Source organism: Microcaecilia unicolor, chromosome 12, assembly GCF_901765095.1.
Source record: "Microcaecilia unicolor chromosome 12, aMicUni1.1, whole genome shotgun sequence".
In the NCBI taxonomy this organism is placed as follows: domain Eukaryota; kingdom Metazoa; phylum Chordata; class Amphibia; order Gymnophiona; family Siphonopidae; genus Microcaecilia; species Microcaecilia unicolor.
Window position 1 is genome coordinate 62,536,407 of NC_044042.1, and position 23,797 is coordinate 62,560,203.

General features: G+C 48.5%; 1 protein-coding gene across 1 annotated transcript in view; it reads left to right on the plus strand.

Annotated features, from left to right (window-relative positions):
- The window catches only part of DDX25 (DEAD-box helicase 25), a 139,151-nt gene that overhangs the window by 64,648 nt on the left and 50,706 nt on the right, over nt 1-23,797 (plus strand). Inside the window, exons 7-8 of the mRNA XM_030220992.1 lie at nt 1,774-1,888; nt 5,888-6,065. Of these exons, the coding sequence (XP_030076852.1) occupies nt 1,774-1,888; nt 5,888-6,065 (293 nt within the window). The remainder of the gene's footprint in view (nt 1-1,773; nt 1,889-5,887; nt 6,066-23,797) is intronic.

Genomic DNA, 23,797 nt, shown 5'->3' on the forward strand with positions numbered 1-23,797 from the left:
AAAAACACACTGCCTCATCCTTTCATCTCAACATAAGTACAAACCTGCAACCATAAGCACCTCAGAACACACCCTCCCTACCTCAGACAGCCTAAAAATACTCAGCGTCACAATTGACCGCAACCTTACCCTTGAGAGCCAAGTAAACTCCGTAATAAAGAAAATGTTCTATTCAATGTGGAAACTTAAACGAATAAAACCTTTCTTCCTGAGGGAAATTTTTGGAAACCTTGTACAATCAATGGTCTTAAGCCACGCAGATTACTGCAATGGAATCTATGCGGGATGTAAAGAAAAACTCACAAAAAGACTCCAGATCGCCCAAAACACAGCTGCCAGGCTGATATTTGGTAAAACACGCTTCGAAAGTGCTAAACCCCTCCGAGAAAAGCTGCACTGGCTCCCAATTAAAGAACGGATCATCTTCAAAATCTGCACCTTGGTTCACAAAATCATCTACGGCGTAGTCCCAGGATACATGATAGACCTCATAGATCTACCAACCAGAAACAGATTTGGATCATCACGATCATACTAAACATTACCCAAATTGCAAAGGACTCAAATACAAAACAACTTAAACGCATCCAGCTTTTCATACATAAGCGCACAACTATGGAATGGACTCCCAAAAACTGTGAAAATAATCCATGACCATCTAAACTTCAGGAAATCACTAAAAACTAACCTATTCAAAAAGGCTTACCCCACCGATCCAGCGTAAATCCCCACACCGAGCAACGCAACATAACCAATGATCGTACTGGACAACACACCATCTTCACTCCCTCCGACCTTTATGGTACCTGATACACAACTACCTCATTCGACCACAACATAACCTTGTATTTGTTATCAACCGACTGGCGAACACCTTTATGGTACTATGTAAGCCACATTGAGCCTGCAAATAGGTTGGGAAAATGTGGGGTATAAATGTAACAAATAAATAATAATGCAGCAGGAAAATCCCCTGTTTCACTAGAGGCCTTGATGTTTCAAGTCCCAAGCTTTTGTTTTCAGTGAGCCTGGTAGCTAGGGATTCCCACATGTGAGAATACAACTGGACCTGCTTGTCCTCAGAAAAAGCGGTTACTAACCTGTAGCAGAAGTTCAGAGGACAGCAGGCCAGGTATTCTCACATACCCTCCCACCTGCCGTAAGAGTGGTATTTCTTTAGCCGTATTACCTGACTGAGGGACTTGTGCTTGCGTGCTTGGCAGAAATTTCAAGATGGTAACGAGAACTATGGCTGAGCTTCATCATTTTGAATTTTGTTGCTGGTGATACAGGAACCATTTGGCATTGCTTCTGTTTCTTCACTTTACCTTGCCTTGCCCTAAGTAAGGGAAGTACCTGGAGGGCTTAAATTTTGTAAAGTCAGTAGGGGAGGGGGTAGAGGCAGCATTTAGCATTCTTTTGTTTAGGGCAGTGTTTCCCAAGTCCAGTCCTGGAGTACCCCTTGCCAATCAGGTTTTCTAGATATCTACAATGAATATGCATGAACATGATTTGTATATACTGTCTCCATTATATGCAAATCTTTCATGCATATTCATTGTGGATATCCTGAAAACCTGACAGGCAAGGGGTACTCCAGGACCAGACTTGTGGCACAGACAGGGAGACGGTGTCTGGGTGGGATGGGGTGTAATTTTTATGGTCATTTATATTAGTAAAACATATTTAAAGTATTGTTTTTTTTCTCTTTTTTTTTTTTTATAAAAGTCAGCCTAATATGTTTTGTTGTCACACTCTTTCTTTCTCCAACAGTGCATCTGTCTGTCTCCGACATTTGAGTTGGCTTTGCAGACTGGACAAGTAGTTGAACAAATGGGACAATTTTGCACCAATATTAAAGTGGAATATGCTGTCCGAGGAAACAGACGTATGTTTGTAGATTAATTGATTCTTTTGATGTGAGCACTTTATTCCAAGAAGGAGAACTAGCAAGTGTTTTTAACCAAGTCAGCTGGCAGTTAATGATTTTGTTTACTTTATGAACTCAGTGTTTGTGCTCTTAAATTTAATTCTTGAGGAAATGGTACTTTCTCAAAGCCAGTTCTGGCCATTTCTTTTATTATGAATCTTAAGTATAGGTGTAATGCGGTGTTCTTCATTATCAAACTTTAGCATAGACAACATAGCATGAATATAGCCTGTAGAACTAAAGCATGGATTTCAAAAGATTTTTGAAAATGGGATATATGCATAAGGTGCATGTTTTGTTTTTTTTCAAATTTCAATACTTTGTGCAAAAATAAGGAATAATATGACTAGCTCGGTAATCAGAAAAAAAGCAACACTGGGCCTTCAAGACTAGGACAACAGTAGTACTTTATTAACAGGTGACCCGACACGGGCCGTGTTTCGGCGCCAAAAGGACGCCTGCCTCAGGGGTCTGACGACAAAAACATATAGATACATGTATAAATAACAATATACAAAACAATTAGATAACCACAGTGTTAAAATGGCAGCATCATATCATATTAAAACATAGATAAATGGATTTTTTATCTATGTTTTAATATGATACGTAAAGCCCGTTACAATGGGCGAAATTTCTGTTGTATGTAATGAAATAGCAAAACGGGAAAGATTTTTTATTTGTGAAATGTAATTTAAAAGTTGAACTTAATGTTGGTTGATGTGTATAGTACAGGTTTATGTACTATGTTCTTTGTGTAAACAGCATTAGATCCTTCAGAATTTGAACCTTGTTATTGTTTGACTTATTGTTCAGAGAGACAGAGCCTCTGTCTGAGAGAGAGAGAGAGAGAGCGTCTGTCAGCATCTGTGTGAGAGAGAGCGAGCCTCTGAGAGAGAGAGGCTGTTTCTGAGACAGAGAGAACGTCTGTCAGCATCTGTGTGAGAGAGAGAGCGAGGGTGTTTCTGAGAGAACGGCGGATGTGGTCCCTCTTCACAAAAGTGGTGATAGGGAAGAATCTGGAAACTACAGGCTGGTAAGCCTCACTTCGGTTATTGGAAAAATAATGGAAGCGATGCTGAAGGAAAGGATAGTGAATTTCCTGGAAGCCAATAAGTTGTAAGATCCGAGACAACATGGTTTTACCAAAGGGAAATCGTGCCAAACGAATCTCATTGGGTGACAGGAGATTTGAATCAGGGACGAGCTATAGACGTAATCTACTTAGATTTCAGCAAAGCTTTTGACACTGTTCCCCACAGGAGGTTTTTAAATAAACTGGATGGGCTGATGATAGGACCCGAAGTGGTGAACTAGATTAGGAACTGGTTGACAGACGCCAGAAGGTGGTGGTTAATGGAATTCGCTCGGAGGAGGGAAAGGTGAATAGTGGAGTGCATTAAGGATCGGTGCTGGGGCCGATTCTGTTCAATATATTTGTGAGTGACATTGCTGAAGGGTTAGAAGGTAAAATTTGCCTATTTGCGGATGATACTAAGATCTGTAACGGAGTGGACACCCCGGAGGGAGTGGAAAACATGAAAAAGGATCTGAGGAAGCTAGAAGGTTTGGCACTTAAAATTCAATGCGAAGAAATGCAAAGTGATGCACTTAGGGAAGAGAAATCCAATGGGGAGACGTATGTGTTAGGCGGTGAGAGGGATCTTGGGGTGATAGTATCTGAGGATTTGAAGGCGACAAAACAGTGTGACAAGGCGGTGGCCATAGCTAGAAGGTTGTTAGGTTGTATAGAGAGAGGTGTGACCACCAGAAGAAAGGGGGTGTTGATGCCTCTGTATAAGTTGTTGGTGAGGCCCCACCTAGAGTATTGTGTTCAGTTTTGGAGGCCGTATCTTGTTAAGGATGTAAAAAGAATTGAAGTGGTGCAAAGAAAAGCTACGAGAATGGTATGGGATTTGCGTTACAAAACGTATGAGGAGAGAGACTTGCGGACCTGAACATGTATACTCTGGAGGAAAGGAGAAACGGGGGTGATATACAGATGTTCAAGTATTTGAAAGGTATTAATCCGCAAACGAACATTTTCCGGAGATGCGAAGGCACTAGAACGAGAGGACATGAAATGAGATTGAAGGGGGGCAGACTCAAGAAAAAATGTCAGGAAGTATTTTTTCACAGAGAGAGTAGTGGATGCTTGGAATGCCCTCCCGCGGAAGGTGATGGAGATGAAAACGGTAACGGAATTCAAGCATGCGTGGGATAAACATAAAGAAATCCTGTTCAGAAGGAATGGATCCTCAGAAGCTTAGCTGAGATTGGGTGGTAGAGCCGGTAGTGGGAGGCGGGGATAGTGCTGGGCAGACTTATACGGTCTGTGCCAGAGCCAGTGGTGGGAGGCGGGGCTGGTGGTTGGGAGGCGGGGATAGTGCTGGGCAGACTTATACGGTCTGTGCCCTGAAAAAGACAGGTACAAATCAATACACAAAAAGTGGCACATATGAGTTTGTCTTGTTGGGTAGACTGGATGGACCATGCAGGTCTTTTCCTGCTGTCATCTACTATGTTACTATGAGAGAGAGAGTGGACCCCGTGGATCTAAACCGTACGACCTTAAGTACCTGAATCCCCTTATCCCTCTTCCTCGCTGATGACACCAGCTCACCCCCTCTCCACCACCACACTAACCCCTCACTGACAAATGATGGTGATTGAAAGCGGTTCCCAGGAGTAAACGACCGATTGGGGAATGCAGTGGGAAGACTCACCGGAGAGACTGAGGCGAAATGTCTGACTCTGATAGTCTGTGTGAAAGTGAGCGGCGGTTGTGCGGGAAGGTGGGAAGAGCAGTTAATGAGCGAGTCACACCGTGAAAAAAAGAAAAAGAACAAAAGTGCTAAGAGCAGCACTCCCTGCCCCCAGGGAAAGGAGGCGGCCTGCCAGGTGTGCGAGGGGGGTTAGAAAGAGCGGAGGGAAAACAGGATATTTCGGAGGAGGGGACACAGTAAGTGAGCAATTTAAACTTCTAGTACTGCAACTGGGGAAAACTGGTTTAAAAAGAAGCCGATCATCACGTCTTCCCTCCTTCGGCTGACTCGCGCAGTTGTGAGCGATGTGGTCGGGAGGCTCGCTGGAGGGGGCGTCGTTGGGAGAGACCTGTGATGCGCTGTTCTGCGCATGTGCGGCATGTCGGTCACTCTTCATTTATATAGTAGGATGTTGCTATATTAACACTGTGGTTATCTAATTGTTTTGTATGTTTTTATTTATACAATTATCCATGTTTTAATATGATAGGATGCTGCCATTTTAACATTGTGGTTATCTAATTGTTTTGAATATTGTTGTTTATATATGTATCAATATAAGTACATAAGTAATGCCATACTGGGAAAAGACCAAGGGTCCATCGAGCCCAGCATCCTGTCCACGACAGCGGCCAATCCAGGCCAAGGGCTGGAAAATGTTTTTGTTGTCAGACCCCTGAGGCAGGTGTCCTTTTGGTGCCGAAACATGGCCCGTGTCTGGTCCACCTGTTAATAAAGTACTCCTGTTGTCCTAGTCTTGAAGGCCCAGTGTTGCTTTTTTTCTGGATACTTTGGTTGTATGCTGTTTTGCCCTCTGTTTGTATAGCTTGGTAATAAAACCTTAAGAAGGAACAATAGATCAAAAAAGGTTTTTAATTTTATATGTGAATCACACACCTTTCATATTGCATTTTCATCTGGTTTTTATTTCATAGCTGTAAATAAGTTTTGTTTTTTTTGTTTTAAACATGAAAGTCTTGTTGAACACTCCTTATGAGAGCTAGTGTAATTGTTTTATATCCCTGACTGGACATGACAGTAAAGCAGCTGATAGTGTGGAAATTTAGCAACAATTCTGGACTTAACCTGTATGAACACATTCAGAGGGGAAGAGGTAGAAATGCGTTTATACTTAGAACATATTGGTTCTATTGTTCTGGCTACATGTTAGTAACAGGTAGCTTTCTCTTAGTTTCTAAAGGTTCTGTTCTTGAGGCCCAAATTATTATTGGAACTCCGGGGACCATGTTAGACTGGTGTTTCAAACGGCAACTGATTGACCTGAAGAAAATCTCAGTGTTCGTTCTGGATGAAGCAGATGTTATGATTAGCACCCAAGGTTATGCAGACCAGAGTGTACGTATCACAAGGTAATGTCTGAAGATATTATTCTCTTTCATAGTACATTTATGGTGATACTCTGTTCAATGCAGTATTTGCATAGATTATTTACTCTATGGAATTAAGAGCTTCTCCTGCATTCTGCAGAATATAGGAAGCAAGGCAGCTCAGAAGAAACCAGTGGAGTCTTCCCTCCTTTTCACTTCCCCCAATGTAACCATGGGGTAGCTATATTTCTCCGAGGACAAGCAGGCTGCTTGTTCTCACTGATGGGGTGACGTCCAGGGCAGCCCCTCCAATCGGAAACTTCACTAGCAAAGTCCTTTGCTAGCCCTCGCGCGCCCGCGCGCACCGCGCATGCGCGGCCGTCTTCCCGCCCGAAACCGGCTCGAGCCGGCCAGTCTTCTTTTGTCCGCACTCGGTACGGTCGTGTTTTCGCCGTGTCGAGCCCCGGAAAGTCGACCTCGCGCGTCCAATTTGTTTTGAACGTGTTTTTTCCTTCGGGAAAGCTTTGTCCTAGTCGGGAAGTGCTCCGGAAACCCCCCGCCGGGTTTCGTGTAAATCCTCCCCGTACTTCCAGCTTTTTTGCCCCGGTAAGTTTTCTTTCGTCGTCGGGGTAGGCCTCTTTTCGGCCTCGGTCGAGATTTTTTCTCCCTCTAAATTTGGTGCTTCAAATTTCGCCATTTCGGCTTTTGATTTCGCCGGCGTGATTTTTCCGCCCATGACATCGAAGCCTTCCAGCGGCTTCAAGAAGTGCACCCAGTGCGCCCGGGTTATCTCGCTCACTGATCGACACTCGTCGTGTCTTCAGTGTCTGGGGGCCGAGCACCGCCCTCAGAACTGCAGTCTGTGTTCCCTGCTTCAAAGGCGGACTCAGGTAGCGAGACTAGCCCAGTGGAACGTGTTGTTCTCGGGCTCTTCGTCGGCATCGGCACCGGGATCTTCGAGTGCATCGACGTCGTCAGCGTCCAGACCATCTTCCTCGGCCGCCCCTGCATCGAGTGCATCGAGGCATCGGGCCTCTGCATCGGCGCCGAGACATCGGATAGCTGCATCGACGTCGGTGGTACCAGGACCTCGTCTGCTGATGTCGTCGGACGGTGGTGCATCGGGTGGAGTGCAGGTGAGGGCTGTCCATTCCCCCGCTGGTGGCGGTGAGCCCTCGGGTGGGTCTCCTCCTACCCTGAGGGCTCCTGCGGTACAGCCCCCCCGAGATCGACCTTCTTCAGTCTCGGCCCCGAGGAAGCGACGGATGGATTCGACGTCCTCCTCGTCGGTGCCGGGGAGCTCTGGTGACATGCTTCGGAAGAAATCGAAGAAGCATCGACACCGGTCTCCTCCCCGTATCGGCACCGAGAGCTCTGGGTCGCCGAGGGATTCGGCACCCAGCAGGCATCGGCACCGAGAGGACCGCTCACCCTCTGTTCAGGAGGTGTCGATGCGCTCCGCTCTGGACAGCCCGGAACAGCCTCCACGCCCGGAACAGGTACTGACGTCGACGCCTGCATCGACCTCTCAGCCTTTCTCTGCAGCCGCTCTAAACGAGAGCCTCCGGGCCGTTCTCCCAGAGATTCTGGGAGAGCTGTTGCGCCCTACCCCTCCGGTACCGGCGGTGCTTGCGCCACCGGTACCGTCGAGCGTGGCGCCGGCTGGCCCATCGCCCAGGTTGAGGTCCCCGACGTCGGTACCGCGTGCGGTACCGACCGCGGCCACCTCCCAGGAAGGCTCCCCGACTACGTCGGCGGAGGGAGCTTCGCCGATGCGGGCGAGGGAGTCTACCTCTCGACGCCCCCATCGTGGACGGGGTTCCACGGAGTCGAGCAGGGCGAGGTTGCAGACACAGGTCCGTGAACTTGTGTCTGACACCGAGGGTGAGGCCTCGTGGGAGGAAGAGGAAGATCCCAGATATTTCTCTGACGAGGAGTCTGAGGGTCTTCCGTCTGATCCCACTCCCTCTCCTGAGAGACAGCTTTCTCCTCCCGAGAGTCTGTCTTTTGCCTCCTTTGTCCGGGAGATGTCTACGGCCATCCCCTTCCCGGTGGTTGTGGAGGACGAGCCCAGGGCTGAAATGTTTGAGCTCCTGGACTATCCTTCTCCACCTAAGGAAGCGTCCACTGTTCCCTTGCACCATGTCCTGAAGAAGACATTGCTTGCGAACTGGACCAAGCCATTAACTAATCCCCACATTCCCAAGAAGATCGAGTCCCAGTACCGGATCCATGGGGACCCAGAGCTGATGCGCACTCAGTTGCCTCATGACTCTGGAGTTGTGGATTTGGCCCTAAAGAAGGCTAAGAGTTCTAGGGAACATGCTTCGGCGCCCCCGGGCAAGGACGCTAGAACCTTAGACTCCTTTGGGAGGAAGGCCTACCATTCCTCTATGCTCGTGTCCAAGATCCAGTCTTACCAGCTCTACACGAGCATACACATGCGGAATAATGTGCGGCAGTTGGCGGGCTTGGTTGATGCTCTTCCCCCTGAGCAAGCCAAGCCTTTTCAGGAGGTGGTCAGGCAGCTGAAGGCGTGCAGAAAATTCCTGGCCAGAGGAGTTTATGACACTTTTGATGTTGCGTCCAGGGCCGCTGCTCAAGGTGTGGTGATGCGCAGGCTCTCATGGCTGCGTGCCGCCGACCTGGAGAATAGAATCCAGCAGCGGATTGCGGACTCGCCTTGCCGTGCGGATAACATTTTTGGCGAAAAAGTCGAGCAGGTGGTAGAGTCTCTCCACCAGCGGGACACCGCATTCGACAAGTTCGCCCGCCGGCAGCCTTCAGCTTCTACCTCTACAGGTAGACGATTTTTCGGGGGAAGGAAGACTGTTCCCTATACTTCTGGCAAGCGTAGGTACAATCCTCCTTCCCGACAGCCTGCGGCCCAGGCTAAGCCCCAGCGCGCTCGCTCTCGTCAGCAGCGTGCGAATCAGCAAGGCCCCGCGGCTCCCCAGCAAAAGCAAGGGGCGAGCTTTTGACTGGCTCCAGCAGAGCATAGCCGACATCCAAGTGTCAGTGCCGGGCGACCTGCCTGTCGGAGGGAGGTTGAAAGCTTTTCACCAAAGGTGGCCTCTCATAACCTCCGATCAGTGGGTTCTCCAAATAGTCCGGCAAGGATACACCCTCAATTTGGCCTCACAACCTCCAAATTGTCCACCGGGAGCTCAGTCCTACAGCTTCCAGCACAAGCAGGTACTTGCAGAGGAACTCTCCGCCCTTCTCAGCGCCAATGCGGTCGAGCCCGTGCCATCCGGGCAAGAAGGGCTGGGGTTCTATTCCAGGTACTTCCTTGTGGAAAAGAAAACAGGGGGGATGCGTCCCATCCTAGACCTAAGGGCCCTGAACAAATATCTCGTAAAAGAAAAGTTCAGGATGCTTTCCCTGGGCACCCTTCTCCCCATGATTCAGCAAAACGATTGGCTATGCTCTCTGGACTTGAAGGATGCCTACACACACATCCCGATACTGCCAGCTCACAGACAGTATCTGCGATTTCAGCTGGGCGCACGCCACTTCCAGTACTGTGTGCTACCCTTTGGGCTCGCCTCTGCGCCCAGGGTGTTCACAAAGTGCCTAGTTGTGGTAGCAGCGGCGCTTCGCAGGCTGGGGGTGCACGTGTTCCCATATCTCGACGATTGGCTGGTGAAGAACACATCCGAGGCAGGAGCCCTGCAGTCCATGCAGATGACTATTCGCCTCCTGGAGCTACTGGGGTTTGTGATAAATTACCCAAAGTCCCATCTTCTCCCAGTGCAGAAACTCGAATTCATCGGAGCCCTGCTGGATTCTCGGACGGCTCGCGCCTATCTCCCAGAGGCGAGGGCCAACAACTTGTTGTCCCTCGTCTCGCGGGTGCGAGCGTCCCAGCAGATCACAGCTCGGCAGATGTTGAGATTGCTGGGCCACATGGCTTCCACAGTTCATGTGACTCCCATGGCCCGCCTTCACATGAGATCTGCTCAATGGACCCTAGCCTCCCAGTGGTATCAGGCCGCCGGGGGTCTAGAGGACGTGATCCACCTGTCCACGAGTTTTCTCGAATCCCTGTATTGGTGGACGATTTGCTCCAATTTGACTCTGGGACGTCCCTTCCAAATTCCTCAGCCTCAAAAAGTGCTGACCACGGATGCGTCTCTCCTGGGATGGGGAGCTCATGTCGATGGGCTTCACACCCAAGGAAGGTGGTCCCTCCAAGAAAGCGATCTACAGATCAATCTTCTGGAGTTGCGAGCGATCTGGAACGCTCTGAAGGCTTTCAGAGATCGGCTGTCCCACCAAATTATCCAAATTCAGACAGACAATCAGGTTGCCATGTACTATGTCAACAAGCAGGGGGGCACCGGATCTCGCCCCCTGTGTCAGGAAGCCGTCAGCATGTGGCTCTGGGCTCGCCGTCAAGGCATGGTGCTCCAAGCCACATATCTGGCAGGCGTAAACAACAGTCTGGCCGACAGGTTGAGCAGGATTATGCAACCTCACGAGTGGTCGCTCAATTCCCGTGTGGTGCGACAGATCTTCCAGGCGTGGGGCACCCCCCTGGTGGATCTCTTCGCATCTCAAGTGAACCACAAGGTCCCTCAGTTCTGTTCCAGGCTTCAGGCCCACGGCAGACTGGCGTCGGATGCCTTCCTCCTGGATTGGGGGGAAGGTCTGCTGTATGCTTATCCTCCCATTCCTCTGGTGGGGAAGACTTTGTTGAAACTCAAGCAAGACCGAGGCACCATGATTCTGATTGCTCCCTTTTGGCCGCGTCAGATCTGGTTCCCTCTTCTTCTGGAGTTATCCTCCGAAGAACCGTGGAGATTGGAGTGTTTTCCGACCCTCATCACGCAGGACGAAGGGGCTCTTCTGCATCCCAACCTCCAGTCCCTGGCTCTCACGGCCTGGATGTTGAGGGCGTAGACTTTGCCTCTTTGGGTCTGCCAGAGGGTGTCTCCCGCATCTTGCTTGCTTCCAGGAAAGACTCCACTAAGAGAAGTTACTTCTTTCATTGGAGGAGGTTTGCCGTCTGGTGTGACAGCAAGGCCCTAGATCCTCGCTCTTGTCCTACACAGACCCTGCTTGAATACCTTCTCCACTTGTCTGAGTCTGGTCTGAAGACCAACTCCGTAAGGGTTCACCTTAGTGCAATCAGTGCATACCATTACCAAGTGGAAGGTAAGCCGATCTCAGGACAGCCTTTAGTTGTTCGCTTCATGAGAGGTTTGCTTTTGTCAAAGCCCCCTGTCAAGCCTCCTACAGTGTCATGGGATCTCAATGTCGTTCTCACCCAGCTGATGAAACCTCCTTTCGAGCCACTGAATTCCTGCCATCCGAAGTACTTGACCTGGAAGGTCATTTTCTTGGTGGCAGTTACCTCGGCTCGTAGAGTCAGTGAGCTTCAGGCCCTGGTAGCCCAGGCCCCTTACACCAAATTTCATCACAACAGAGTAGTCCTCCGCACTCACCCTAAGTTTCTGCCAAAGGTTGTGTCGGAGTTCCATCTGAACCAGTCAATTGTCTTGCCAACATTCTTTCCCCGTCCTCATTCCTGCCCTGCTGAACGTCAGCTGCACACATTGGACTGCAAGAGAGCATTGGCCTTCTATCTGGAGCGGACACAGCCCCACAGACAGTCCGCCCAATTGTTTGTTTCTTTTGATCCCAACAAGAGGGGAGTGGCTGTAGGGAAACGCACCATATCCAATTGGCTAGCAGATTGCATTTCCTTCACTTACGCCCAGGCTGGGCTGGCTCTTGAGGGTCATGTCACGGCTCATAATGTTAGAGCCATGGCAGCGTCGGTAGCCCACTTGAAGTCAGCCACCATGGAGGAAATTTGCAAAGCTGCGACGTGGTCATCTGTCCACACATTCACATCTCATTACTGCCTGCAGCAGGATACCCGACGTGACAGTCGGTTCGGGCAGTCAGTTCTTCAGAACCTGTTTGGGCTTTAGGATCCAACTCCACCCCCCGAGGGCCCTGTTTGTTCTGTTCCAGGCTACACTCTCAGTTAGTTGGTAAATTTTTTAGGTCAATCTCAGTTATGTCCTCGCCGTTGCGAGGCCCAATTGACCAATGTTGTTGTTTTGAGTGAGCCTGGGGGCTAGGGATACCCCATCAGTGAGAACAAGCAGCCTGCTTGTCCTCGGAGAAAGCGAATGCTACATACCTGTAGAAGGTATTCTCCGAGGACAGCAGGCTGATTGTTCTCACAAACCCGCCCGCCTCCCCTTTGGAGTTGTGTCTTCCCTTGAAGTGTATTGTCTTGCTACATACTGGACTGGCCGGCTCGAGCCGGTTTCGGGCGGGAAGACGGCCGCGCATGCGCGGTGCGCGCGGGTGCGCGAGGGCTAGCAAAGGACTTTGCTAGTGAAGTTTCCGATTGGAGGGGCTGCCGTGGACGTCACCCCATCAGTGAGAACAATCAGCCTGCTGTCCTCGGAGAATACCTTCTACAGGTATGTAGCATTCGCTTGTTATACCATCTGGTTGAGCATGAGCTGTATGTACTGTGTGCAAACTTCTCCACAGCCCCTTTCTATTTTTTAATTTTTGGAAGAATTTATTGAACATTGACAAATGTACAAACATCAGCAAAGGCCACAGGACAAAATCGGTGCATAAAACCCATCAACATTTCTCCTCAGCCCGAAGAAAATGGTCGGTGACAAATGTCAACAAGATCCATATAACAAACAGTATCTTCAACTTTTTCAACAGTTTTAGGAATGTCCCCTGCCCCACCGACTCCTCCCCACCATGCCTATTAACAAGAACAGTTCTTCAGGAAGGGCTCCCACAAGATCTCCCACTTCGCCACAGTACGACTTTGCTCAGAACGAAGTCTCTCCCGCTCGCAAATGTACCACAGCTTGTTCAACCAACGCGCTTTTGAAGGAACTTTTGGGGACTTTCAATATGCTGCTAGTACCACTCTCGCTGCCAACATGGCCTTCCTGGTCAATAACCCCTGAGATTTGGTAAGCCCCGGTGGTTTTTTGGGAAAAAGAAAATATTCCGGAGACCATTTAGCAGGCCTCCAAAACCAATGTTGTAGTCTGTATTGAATAGATTTCCAATGTGCCCTAGCTTTTGGGCAGGACCACCAAATGTGACCCATAGTTCCTTTCAGGCCACATCCATGCCAACACAAGGGAGATACATCTGAAAACATGTGGCACAGCCTCGCAGGTGTCAAGTACCATCTATAAAGCACTTTCAGCACATTTTCCTGGAAGGGACCAGCTATCGACACCCTCGCCCAACCATTCTCCCAAGCCGACCAATCAGCCTCGTCAAAGGTAACCCCTAGCTCTTGATGCCAACACTCTCTATGAAGTAGGCTAGGACGAAGTTGCTGACTCAAGTAAGAATGAAGACAAGTAATGAGACCTCTGGTGGTCCGGGAATCTTCGCAAAGATCTTCAAGAAAAGAATCTTCTCGCAATATTTTCGAGCGGACATCTTGAGAAGACAGAAAATGTCGTAGCTGTATAAAAGCAAACATATCTTGGGGCAGAAGCGAAAACTGGTCCTTGAGAGAATCGAATGAAATCAAGCAATCCTCAAAGAGCTGACCCCAAGACACCAGCCCCAGGGAAGCCCACCGTGTGTAAGGCCCTGACTGAAGCCCAGGAGAAAAGAGAGGGTTATTGGCTATGGGCGAGAATCGAGAAAGCATCCCCTCGGGCTTAGTGAAAAGTCCATCCCAATAATGGAAAGTGGACATGATTGAAGGATTCAGATCGCCACCCAGGCCTCTAAACCTGTTGGTAAGCCATAGCAAAGAGCGGAAAGAGCGAGGCCCCATCTCGACCTGCTCCATATGTACCCACAACGTTTGAGGGTGGGCCTGAAACCACTCAAAGGCCGATCACGCCTGAGCAGCCTTGTAGTACCACAGGATGTTAGGGACTCCCAAACCTCCCTTCTTCCGAGCCCGATACAGCAACGCCCGATGCAAGCGTGAACGTTTGTTAGACCAAACAAACTGAATCAAACGATCCTGCAACTTTGATAAATAGCCTCTAGAAATCTGCAGTGGTAATACCTGAAAGATGTATAATAATCTAGGCAAGACGTTCATCTTTAACATAGCAATCCTGCCTAGCCAGGATAAATCTATATTCTCCCACCTATCCAGATCCTTATAAATAGATTTCAACAAAGGAGGGTAATTGGCCGAAAACAAACCCTCTAACATCGGAGTAATGGTAACCCCCAAATATGTGAGTCCTTTTGTAACCCAACGAAAAGAGAATGTGGATTTTAGAGAGTCTAAAACCGGGGACGAAATTCCAATAGCCAAGGCCTCGGATTTACTCAGATTTAATTTAAACCCAGAGACCTTAGAGGAGGCACACAACTTCTGCATAAGGTTCGGGAGGGAAAGCAAGGGCCTCGTCAAAGAGAGCAAGACGACGTCCGCGAAAAGGGCTAGTTTATACTCCTGGTGTCCCACCACGGTTCCCGTTATGTTGAGATCCAGACGGATAAAAACCGCCAGAGGTTCCATAACAAAGGCAAACAACAACGGGGACAATGGGCACCCCTGTCGAGTACCGTGATAAAGTGAGAACCCCTGGGAATTGCCACCATTTATATGAACACACGCACTCGGGAGATAATAAAGAGCCTCCACCCACCTTCGAAACCCCGGCTCCACCCCAAACCTGTCTAAAACCTGGAGCATGAAAGGCCAATGAACGCGGTCGAAGGCCTTTTCTGCATCCAGACCCAACAGACAGACTGACAATTTATTCTTCTTTGATACGTGGATCAGGTGGAGCATACGGCGAACATTATCCATGGCTTGTATTAGGGATAAAGCCAGCCTGGTCAGGATGTATTGAATAAGGCAAAACCCTCGCTAGTCGGTTTGCTAGCACCTTTGCTAAGATCTTTACATCCGAATTTAATATAGAAATTGGGCAGTAGGATGCACATTCCGTCTTGTCCTTACCAGGCTTTGGGAGTACTGCAATCCAAGCTTCCCGCATAGAAGGAGGAAAGTCTTCTCCCGTTAGAACCGCATTAAGAAGCTCGGTCAGCAATGGAGCCAACTCCCCACGAAAGGTTTTATAAAATTCGTTAGGCAGGCCATCGAGACCCGGTGATTTCCCTGATGGCAAAGCTTTAATAACCCGCGATACTTCCTCCACAGTGACCTGACCGTCCAGACCTTCCTGCTGAGCCACAGATAATTGCGGAAGAGAATAGGCCGAAAGAAAGTTATTCATCTCCTCCGTAGACGGACTAATATCGGATGAGTAAAGCTCTTGGTAGAACTCCTGAAAGCGCTGGCATATCTTTCCCGAGGAGGTAACATATCCACCCCTGCCATCCCCCACTTTCAAAATAGTACAATCAATTTTTCGCTGCGCCAACTTGATCGCTAAAGCCCTACTAGGTTTGTTGGCCTGAACATATTGTGAGCACTGGTACTTGGCATTAACAAATTGCATTTGGGTGGAATAAATGTGGTCTAATTTTAAGCGAAGACCCTGAATCTCTCATAAAGTATCCACCGAGTGTGATGTCTTGTGCTGTTCAGTAAGAGTCGATAAACGGGACAAAAACCCCGCCACCTCAGCCTGTTGTTTCCTAGCCCTAGAGCTAGCCTTCTGAAGGAAAAATCCCCGGGAGACAGCCTTCAAGGCATCCCAGACCACTCCCAGGGCAGGGCCTGAATTAGTGTTAAACTCTATGTACTCCTTAAAAAGTTGCCTATAGCCCCCAAGTATCTCTTCATCCCTCAGTAATGTGGTATTTAAGGTCCACCTCCTATCCCTGTCCTCCTGCCCAAGGGAGGGCAAGCAGGTCCAAACAGGGGCGTGATCCGAAAGAGTACAAATACCAATGTCCGCCTCCCATCCAGCATGAGTTAACGAAATGTCCAGCAACAAGTAATTGATTCGCGAATAAGTATCGTGGGAATGAGAAATAAACGAGTAATCCCGAACTCGTGGGTGTACGATCCGCCATACATCAACTACTCCGATGTCTCTCACAAACTGGTTAAAGGCTCTGGATATTTGGCTATCTACTACAGAGAGCTGACCTGATCTATCCAAGTCCGGATGTAAAGTAGCGTTAAAGTCCCCCGTCCCCCCCCCCCCCCCCCAAAAACAATCAATTTGCCCGAAGGACAAGAAGTGATTCGGCCCACTACCTTCTGAAAAATTCCAGCCTGTCCCTCGTTTGGAGCATATAAAGAAACCAAATTAAGAGCCTCATTGTCGATTGTAAGAGGTAAAAGCAAAAATCACCCCTCTGTATCCCTCTGCACCTTACCCACTTGAACCTGCAGAGATGAATGTAGCAATATCGCAACACCCCTTTTTTTTGAGCCATCAGAGGCAGAGGCGCAAAAAACAGTTGGGTAATGAGGAGAGGTCAAGTACAGTTCGTGGTCCCTTCGCAGGTGAATCTCTTGGAGGAACACCACATGAGGTCTCAAATGCACCAGTTCCTTAAAAAAGTTTTGGCGCCTTTGGGGCGAGTTAAGGCCTTTGACATTATAAGACAAGAACTTTAAAGCTTTACTCATAGGTATAGTCTAATCATTACCAGGCAAGGCACATCTGGAACTGGAGAAGTGGGAGCCCCCTGACCCAACCAGAACAAAACCTCAGGCAAAAAGGAGTCCCCCCCCCCCCCCCACCTTCTCCCCACATTCTGCCATACCCCCTTCCCCTTCCCCTCCCCCCCCCAACCCCCCCTAACCACAACCACTAGGCTGAGAACCCAGCAAGTCCTCCTACCTAGGAAAATGGAACTAGGAGCCACAGTACCCCACAACACACTCAAATCTCCCCCCACTCCCCCCTGCATATCGTTACACTCAAACCGCCTCGCACACCCCAACCCTAACATTTAAGCTAAGACATCCGTAGAATCTCAGCATCTTCCCCATTACCCATGCATCAGGCCCACACTACCACAAAAATCAAGCGAGATGCTAAAACCACTCACTCCACACTAACCCCCTCCTACCTAACAGACTATCCAAACATACACTCTCCCATTCCCCCTACTGTCTACCCTCCCAAACCCGCCTCACCCCATAAGTACATAAGTATATAAGTAGTGCCATACTGGGAAAGACCAAAGGTCCATCTAGCCCAGCATCCTGTCACCGACAGTGGCCAATCCAGGTCAAGGGCACCTGGCACGCTCCCCAAACGTAAAAACATTCCAGACAAGTTATACCTAAAAATGCGGAATTTTTCCAAGTCCATTTAATAGCGGTCTATGGACTTGTCCTTTAGGAATCTATCTAACCCCTTTTTAAACTCCGTCAAGCTAACCGCCCGTACCACGTTCTCCGGCAATGAATTCCAGAGTCTAATTACACGTTGGGTGAAGAAAAATTTTCTCCGATTCGTTTTAAATTTACCACACTGTAGCTTCAACTCATGCCCTCTAGTCCTAGTATTTTTGGATAGCGTGAACAGTCGCTTCACATCCACCCGATCCATTCCACTCATTATTTTATACACTTCTATCATATCTCCCCTCAGCCGTCTCTTCTCCAAGCTGAAAAGCCCTAGCCTTCTCAGCCTCTCTTCATAGGAAAGTCGTCCCATCCCCACTATCATTTTCGTCGCCCTTCGCTGTACCTTTTCCAATTCTACTATATCTTTTTTGAGATACGGAGACCAGTACTGAACACAATACTCCAGGTGCGGTCGCACCATGGAGCGATACAACGGCATTATAACATCCGCACACCTGGACTCCATACCCTTCCTAATAACACCCAACATTCTATTCGCTTTCCTAGCCGCAGCAGCACACTGAGCAGAAGGTTTCAGCGTATCATCGACGACGACACCCAGATCCCTTTCTTGATCCGTAACTCCTAACGTGGAACCTTGCAAGACGTAGCTATAATTCGGGTTCCTCTTACCCACATGCATCACTTTGCACTTGTCAACATTGAACTTCATCTGCCACTTGCACGCCCATTCTCCCAGTCTCGCAAGGTCCTCCTGTAATCGTTCACATTCCTCCTGCGACTTGACGACCCTGAATAATTTTGTGTCATCGGCGAATTTAATTACCTCACTAGTTATTCCCATCTCTAGGTCATTTATAAATACATTAAAAAGCAACGGACCCAGCACAGACCCCTGCGGGACCCCACTAACTACCCTCCTCCACTGAGAATACTGGCCACGCAATCCTACTCTCTGCTTCCTATCTTTCAACCAGTTCTTAATCCATAATAATACCCTACCTCCGATTCCATGACTCTGCAATTTCTTCAGGAGTCTTTCGTGCGGCACTTTGTCAAACGCCTTCTGAAAATCCAGATATACAATATCAACCGGCTCCCCATTGTCCACATGTTTGCTTACCCCCTCAAAAAAATGCATTAGATTGGTGAGGCAAGACTTCCCTTCACTAAATCCGTGCTGACTTTGTCTCATCAGTCCATGTTTTTGTATATGCTCTGCAATTTTATTCTTAATAATAGCCTCCACCATCTTGCCCGGCACCGACGTCAGACTCACCGGTCTATAATTTCCCGGATCTCCTCTGGAACCCTTCTTAAAAATCGGAGTAACATTGGCTACCCTCCAGTCTTCCGGTACTACACTCGATTTTAGGGACAGATTGCATATTTCTAACAGTAGCTCCGCAAGTTCATTTTTTAGTTCTATTAATACTCTGGGATGAATACCATCAGGTCTCGGTGATTTACTACTCTTCAGCTTGCTGAACTGACCCATTACATCCTCCAAGGTTACAGAGAATTTGTTTAGTTTCTCCGACTCCCCCGCTTCAAATATTCTTTCCGGCACCGGTGTCCCCCCCAAATCCTCCTCGGTGAAGACCGAAGCAAAGAATTCATTTAATTTCTCCGCTACGGCTTTGTCCTCCTTGATCGCCCCTTTAACACCATTTTCGTCCAGCGGCCCAACCGACTCTTTGGCTGGTTTCCTGCTTTTAATGTATCTAAAAAAATTTTTACTATGTATTTTTGCTTCCAACGCTAATTTCTTCTCAAAGTCCTTTTTTGCCCTCCTTATCTCCGCTTTGCATTTGGCTTGGCATTCCTTATGATCTATCCTGTTACTTTCAGTTGGTTCTCTTCTCCACTTTCTGAAGGATTGTTTTTTGGCTCTAATGATTTCCTTTATCTTACTGTTTAGCCACGCCGGCTGACGTTTAGTCTTTTTTCCCTTTTTTTCTAATACGTGGAATATACTTGTCCTGAACCTCCAGGATGGTGTTTTTAAACAGCATCCACGCCTGATGCAAGTTTTTTACTCTGCGAGTTGCTCCTTTCAGTCTTTTTTTCACCATTTTTCTCATTTTGTCGTAATCACCTTTTCTATAGTTAAACGCTAGCGTACTTGATTTCCTAGTTTCACTTCCTTCAATGCCAATATCAAAACCGATCATATTATGATCACTGTTATCGAGCGGCCCTCGTATCGTTACCCCCTGCACTAGATCATGAGCACCACTAAGGACTAAGTCTAGTATTTTTCCTTCTCTTGTCGGCTCCTGAACTAGCTGTTCCATGAAGCTGTCCTTGATTTCATCAAGAAATCTTATGTCCCTTGCGTGTACAGATGTTACATTAACCCAGTCTATATGCGGGTAATTGAAATCCCCCATTATTATTGTGTTGCCCAGTTTGTTTGCGTCCCTGATTTCCTTTAACATTTCCGCATCCGTCTGTTCGTCCTGGCCAGGCGGACGGTAGTACACTCCTATCACTATCCTTTTCCCCTTTGCACATGGAATTTCAATCCACAGTGATTCCAAGGAGTGTTTTGTTTCCTGCAGAATTTTCAATCTATTTGATTCAAGGCTCTCGTTAATATACAATGCTACCCCTCCACCAATCCGATTCACCCTATCACTACGATATAATTTGTACCCCGGTATGACAGTGTCCCACTGGTTATCCTCCTTCCACCAGGTCTCAGAGATGCCTATTATATCTAATTTTTCATTTAGTGCAATATATTCTAACTCCCCCATCTTATTTCTTAGGCTCCTGGCATTCGCATATAGACATTTCAAACTATGTTTGTTGTTCCTAAGTACATCATGCTTAGTACTTGGCAGTATTAATTGGCAATCTTTTGTCTGATTTTTATTGTTATTTAAAGATACCCGATCTACTACAATCTCTTTTGCAACCTCACTATCAGGATACTCTATCTTCCCTGTTATGGTGATATCTTTGAAAGATACCTTAGCCCGAACCATGCTCTTTTGAGCGACTGTCGGCCTTCCCCCCATTTCTAGTTTAAAAGCTGCTCTATCTCCTTCTTAAACGCCGATGCCAGCAGCCTGGTCCCACTCTGGTTAAGATGGAGCCCATCCTTTCGGAATAGGCTCCCCCTTCCCCAGAATGTTGCCCAGTTCCTAACAAATCTAAAGCCCTCCTCCCTGCACCATCGTCTCATCCACGCATTGAGACTCTGGAGCTCTGCCTGTCTCTTGGGCCCTGCGCGTGGCACAGGTAGCATTTCAGAAAATGCTACCCTGGAGGATCTGGATTTCAGCTTTCTACCTAAGAGCCTAAATTTTGCTTCCAGAACCTCTCTCCCACATTTTCCTATGTCATTGGTACCCACATGTACCAAGACAGCGGACTCCTCCCCAGCACTATCTAGAATCCTAGCTAGGTGACGCGTGAGGTCCGCCACCTTCGCACCAGGCAGGCAAGTCACCAGGCGATCCTCACGTCCACCAGCCACCCAGCTATCTATATGCCTAATGATCGAATCACCAAGTACAACAGCTGTCCTAACCTTTCCCTCCCGGGCAACATTTGGAGATATATCCTCGGTGCGAAAGGATAATACATCCCCTGGTGGGCAGGTCCTGGCTACAGGAGTACTTCCTACTTCACCAGGGTGATGCTCTCCTTCTAGGAGACCTCCCTCCTCCAAGGTAGCACAGGGGCTACCTGACTGGAGGTGGGACTTCTCTACAACATCCCTGTAGGTCTCCTCTATGTACCTCTCTGTCTCCCTCAGCTCCATCAAGTCTGCTACTCTAGCCTCAAGAGAACGGACACGTTCTCTGAGAGCTAGGAGCTCTTTGCATCGGGCACACACATATGACACCTCACCAATTGGGAGATAATCATACATGTGACACTCAATGCAAAAGACTGGATAGCACCCCTCTCGCTGCTGGACTGCTGACTCCATCTTAGTGTTTTTTGAGTTTTTCCGTAATTTAAAACTTGCTAAAGTATTAAGGATATCAGCCTATCACTAACTCACAGTTCCTTCTCCAAACCCCAATCTTCAAGCTCCGAAAGCACAAGCAAAATTTGTTCACCCACCAGAGAAATATCCTCTTCTCCCAGAACTTGAGCAGAGGCCCCGAGTGGATCGGAACGGACCTGGGAGTCACTCCGGCGAAGGCTCCGAGGATATGCAGATGAGCTGCAAGTCCTCCACGGCACCTGAGAAGGCAACCGGTGGGAGAGCTGGGCACCTCTCAACCAAGAAAAGGCTTACCAGGGGTTAGGCCGAAGCCAGCATTCCTCCCCCTGAGGGTCAACAAGCATATTCTCTAAGACATATTATGAGAGCATCAAGCAAAAAAGAAAAAAAACATAGGAATAGTCCAAGTGTTGGAGCACCCAAAGAGCCTCGCTAGCAGGAAAGTCACCAAACAAAGAACATCAGATTGATAGTAATGTTCACTTCCCTTTGCGAGAAACATGTTTCCATCGTTGCAATTTCTCCCTGGTGTCCGATGCGATTTCCACGGGAGGCGAAGCAAGCTGCGTCAAACCTGCTTCATGTAGCTTCTTCCAGGCCTCTGCCAGATGTCTCACCCAGCATGCTGCCCCTTTAACTGTAAAGCAGAGCGCAAAGGGGAAAGCTCAAAGGTATGAGATCTTCTCTTTGATTAGAATATCGAGTGCTGGTTTCATGACTCGTCTCTGCGCCAATGTGAAAAGCGAGAGGTCTTGGAAAACCCCCACACGAGCATCATGATACTCCACTGTGCCCGACTGGCGAGCACATTGCAAAACTTTTTCTTTAAATGGAAATGAAGCAAACCGGGCAATTATATCGCGAGGGTGATGGTCCAATTGTTTTTTCAAGGCCCTATGTGCTCGTTCTATAGTACTTTCGTTAGGATCCAGCTCAGCTCCCGCCAGCTTGCCACACAAAAGTCTTACAATGGCGGGAATGTCTTCACCATCTCGCGCCTCCGGAACTCCTTTGAAACGGAGATTCTTACGACGGCTGCGATTCTCCAGGTCATCGATCTTATACTGAAGATCATCGCAAGCTGCAAGCACCTGGGTAAGCCTTGTCTCCGCCGTATTAAGCTGCTCCCCCTGGTCATCCATGTGAGCCTCCAAATCTTCTACTCTGCCTCCCAGCTCGCGGATATCGGCACTCATGACATCAATCCTTTCCAGGATCTCTTCTTTAGAAGATTTTATTTCTGCCCTGATCGCTTCCAAGCTTTTCGGCAGGCTGAGGGAAGCGCGATGTTTGGAACTCTGTTCCAGCTGTTCTGCATGGGAAAGTGCCGATTCCGAGTCGGACCCCGAAGGCCCAGCCGGCGACACGTGGCGCTGCGAGCACTTTCCCTGTTGTCGTGTGGAATGGCACTCACCATCTTTTCTGGAGGCAGCCTCCGATTTACTCATGGCTCCCACCGCTATTCCGCTATCGGGAACTCACTTTTTCTCGCTTGAAAGCGGCCGAAAATAGCTAAATTCTGGGGGTAGAGTGAGGAGCTAAGAACTCAAGCGGCCGTCAAGCACCATGACGTCACTTCCTCCTTCCAGTCCCTTTTATTTTTAATTTAATGTTTGAGTTTTAAGGTTTCGACATACATATTACAAATGGTTACATGCCACATTATCCTTAATATTTTCTGTTCATGTTATAAACCCAACAGGTAACAAGCCCCCTAATGCACTGTTCGTTCTGTGCATCAGGCATCCTACTTCAAATAACTACCTACTACCAGCACCCTCCCCCTTTACTTCCTCCTAACACCTTATCCTCCCCATCCCCCTTCTAGTTCCCTGTGTTCCTATTAACTTCTGCACTATTGTTATGAGACTTTGAGAGCAGCATGGGAGTTTGGGCACAGTGGTTCACCCTGAGAGCCACTTCGTGTAGAAAGAATACAGCTGTATTGAGTGTAGTTCTTGCAGCACAACTTGAGAGAAGGCAAGATAAGAATGAATTCAGAGCTTTAAAAAGTAATTGGAGGTGGATGCTAGCAGAGAGAGATTTTGGGGATAGTATTAAAAGGCTGAACTGGAGAATCCAAGATGGCGGCGGAGTAGTCGGACGTGTCCAGAATCCCTCCGTTGCGTTTCACCCAAGCAGTAAAAGGAGGAGACCCGTGCCTACTTGAAATGAGGGCTGAGAGTTTCGGGGATTAAGGGCAGCGATATCGGCAGCTAAAAAAAAGGAATTGAGGTGACCACATCGAGGAGTGGAGAAGAGAAGGAGTGTGCATCCTGGCCACCACGTGGTTGGCGTGTGGGGCTGGCGAGTTTGGCAACAAGGAGCGGTCACTGCAGGCAGGTGAGTGCGGCGGACCGGAGAAGAGGAGGGTAGTGGCAGAGAAACTTGTGAGCCATGGAAGCATAGTGGGGCCGTTGTCAGGTGCTGCTGGAGAGTTGGGGCCTGGCGGAGTTTGCCCTGGTACGGGGCGGAGGCAGGGACCCCATTTGAGCGACCGGCGGAGAGTGGAGGAAAACCGGTGAACGGAAGAAGCAATCGGCTGGAGCACTGCTGGTGAGTGGGGCTGTGAATTACAGT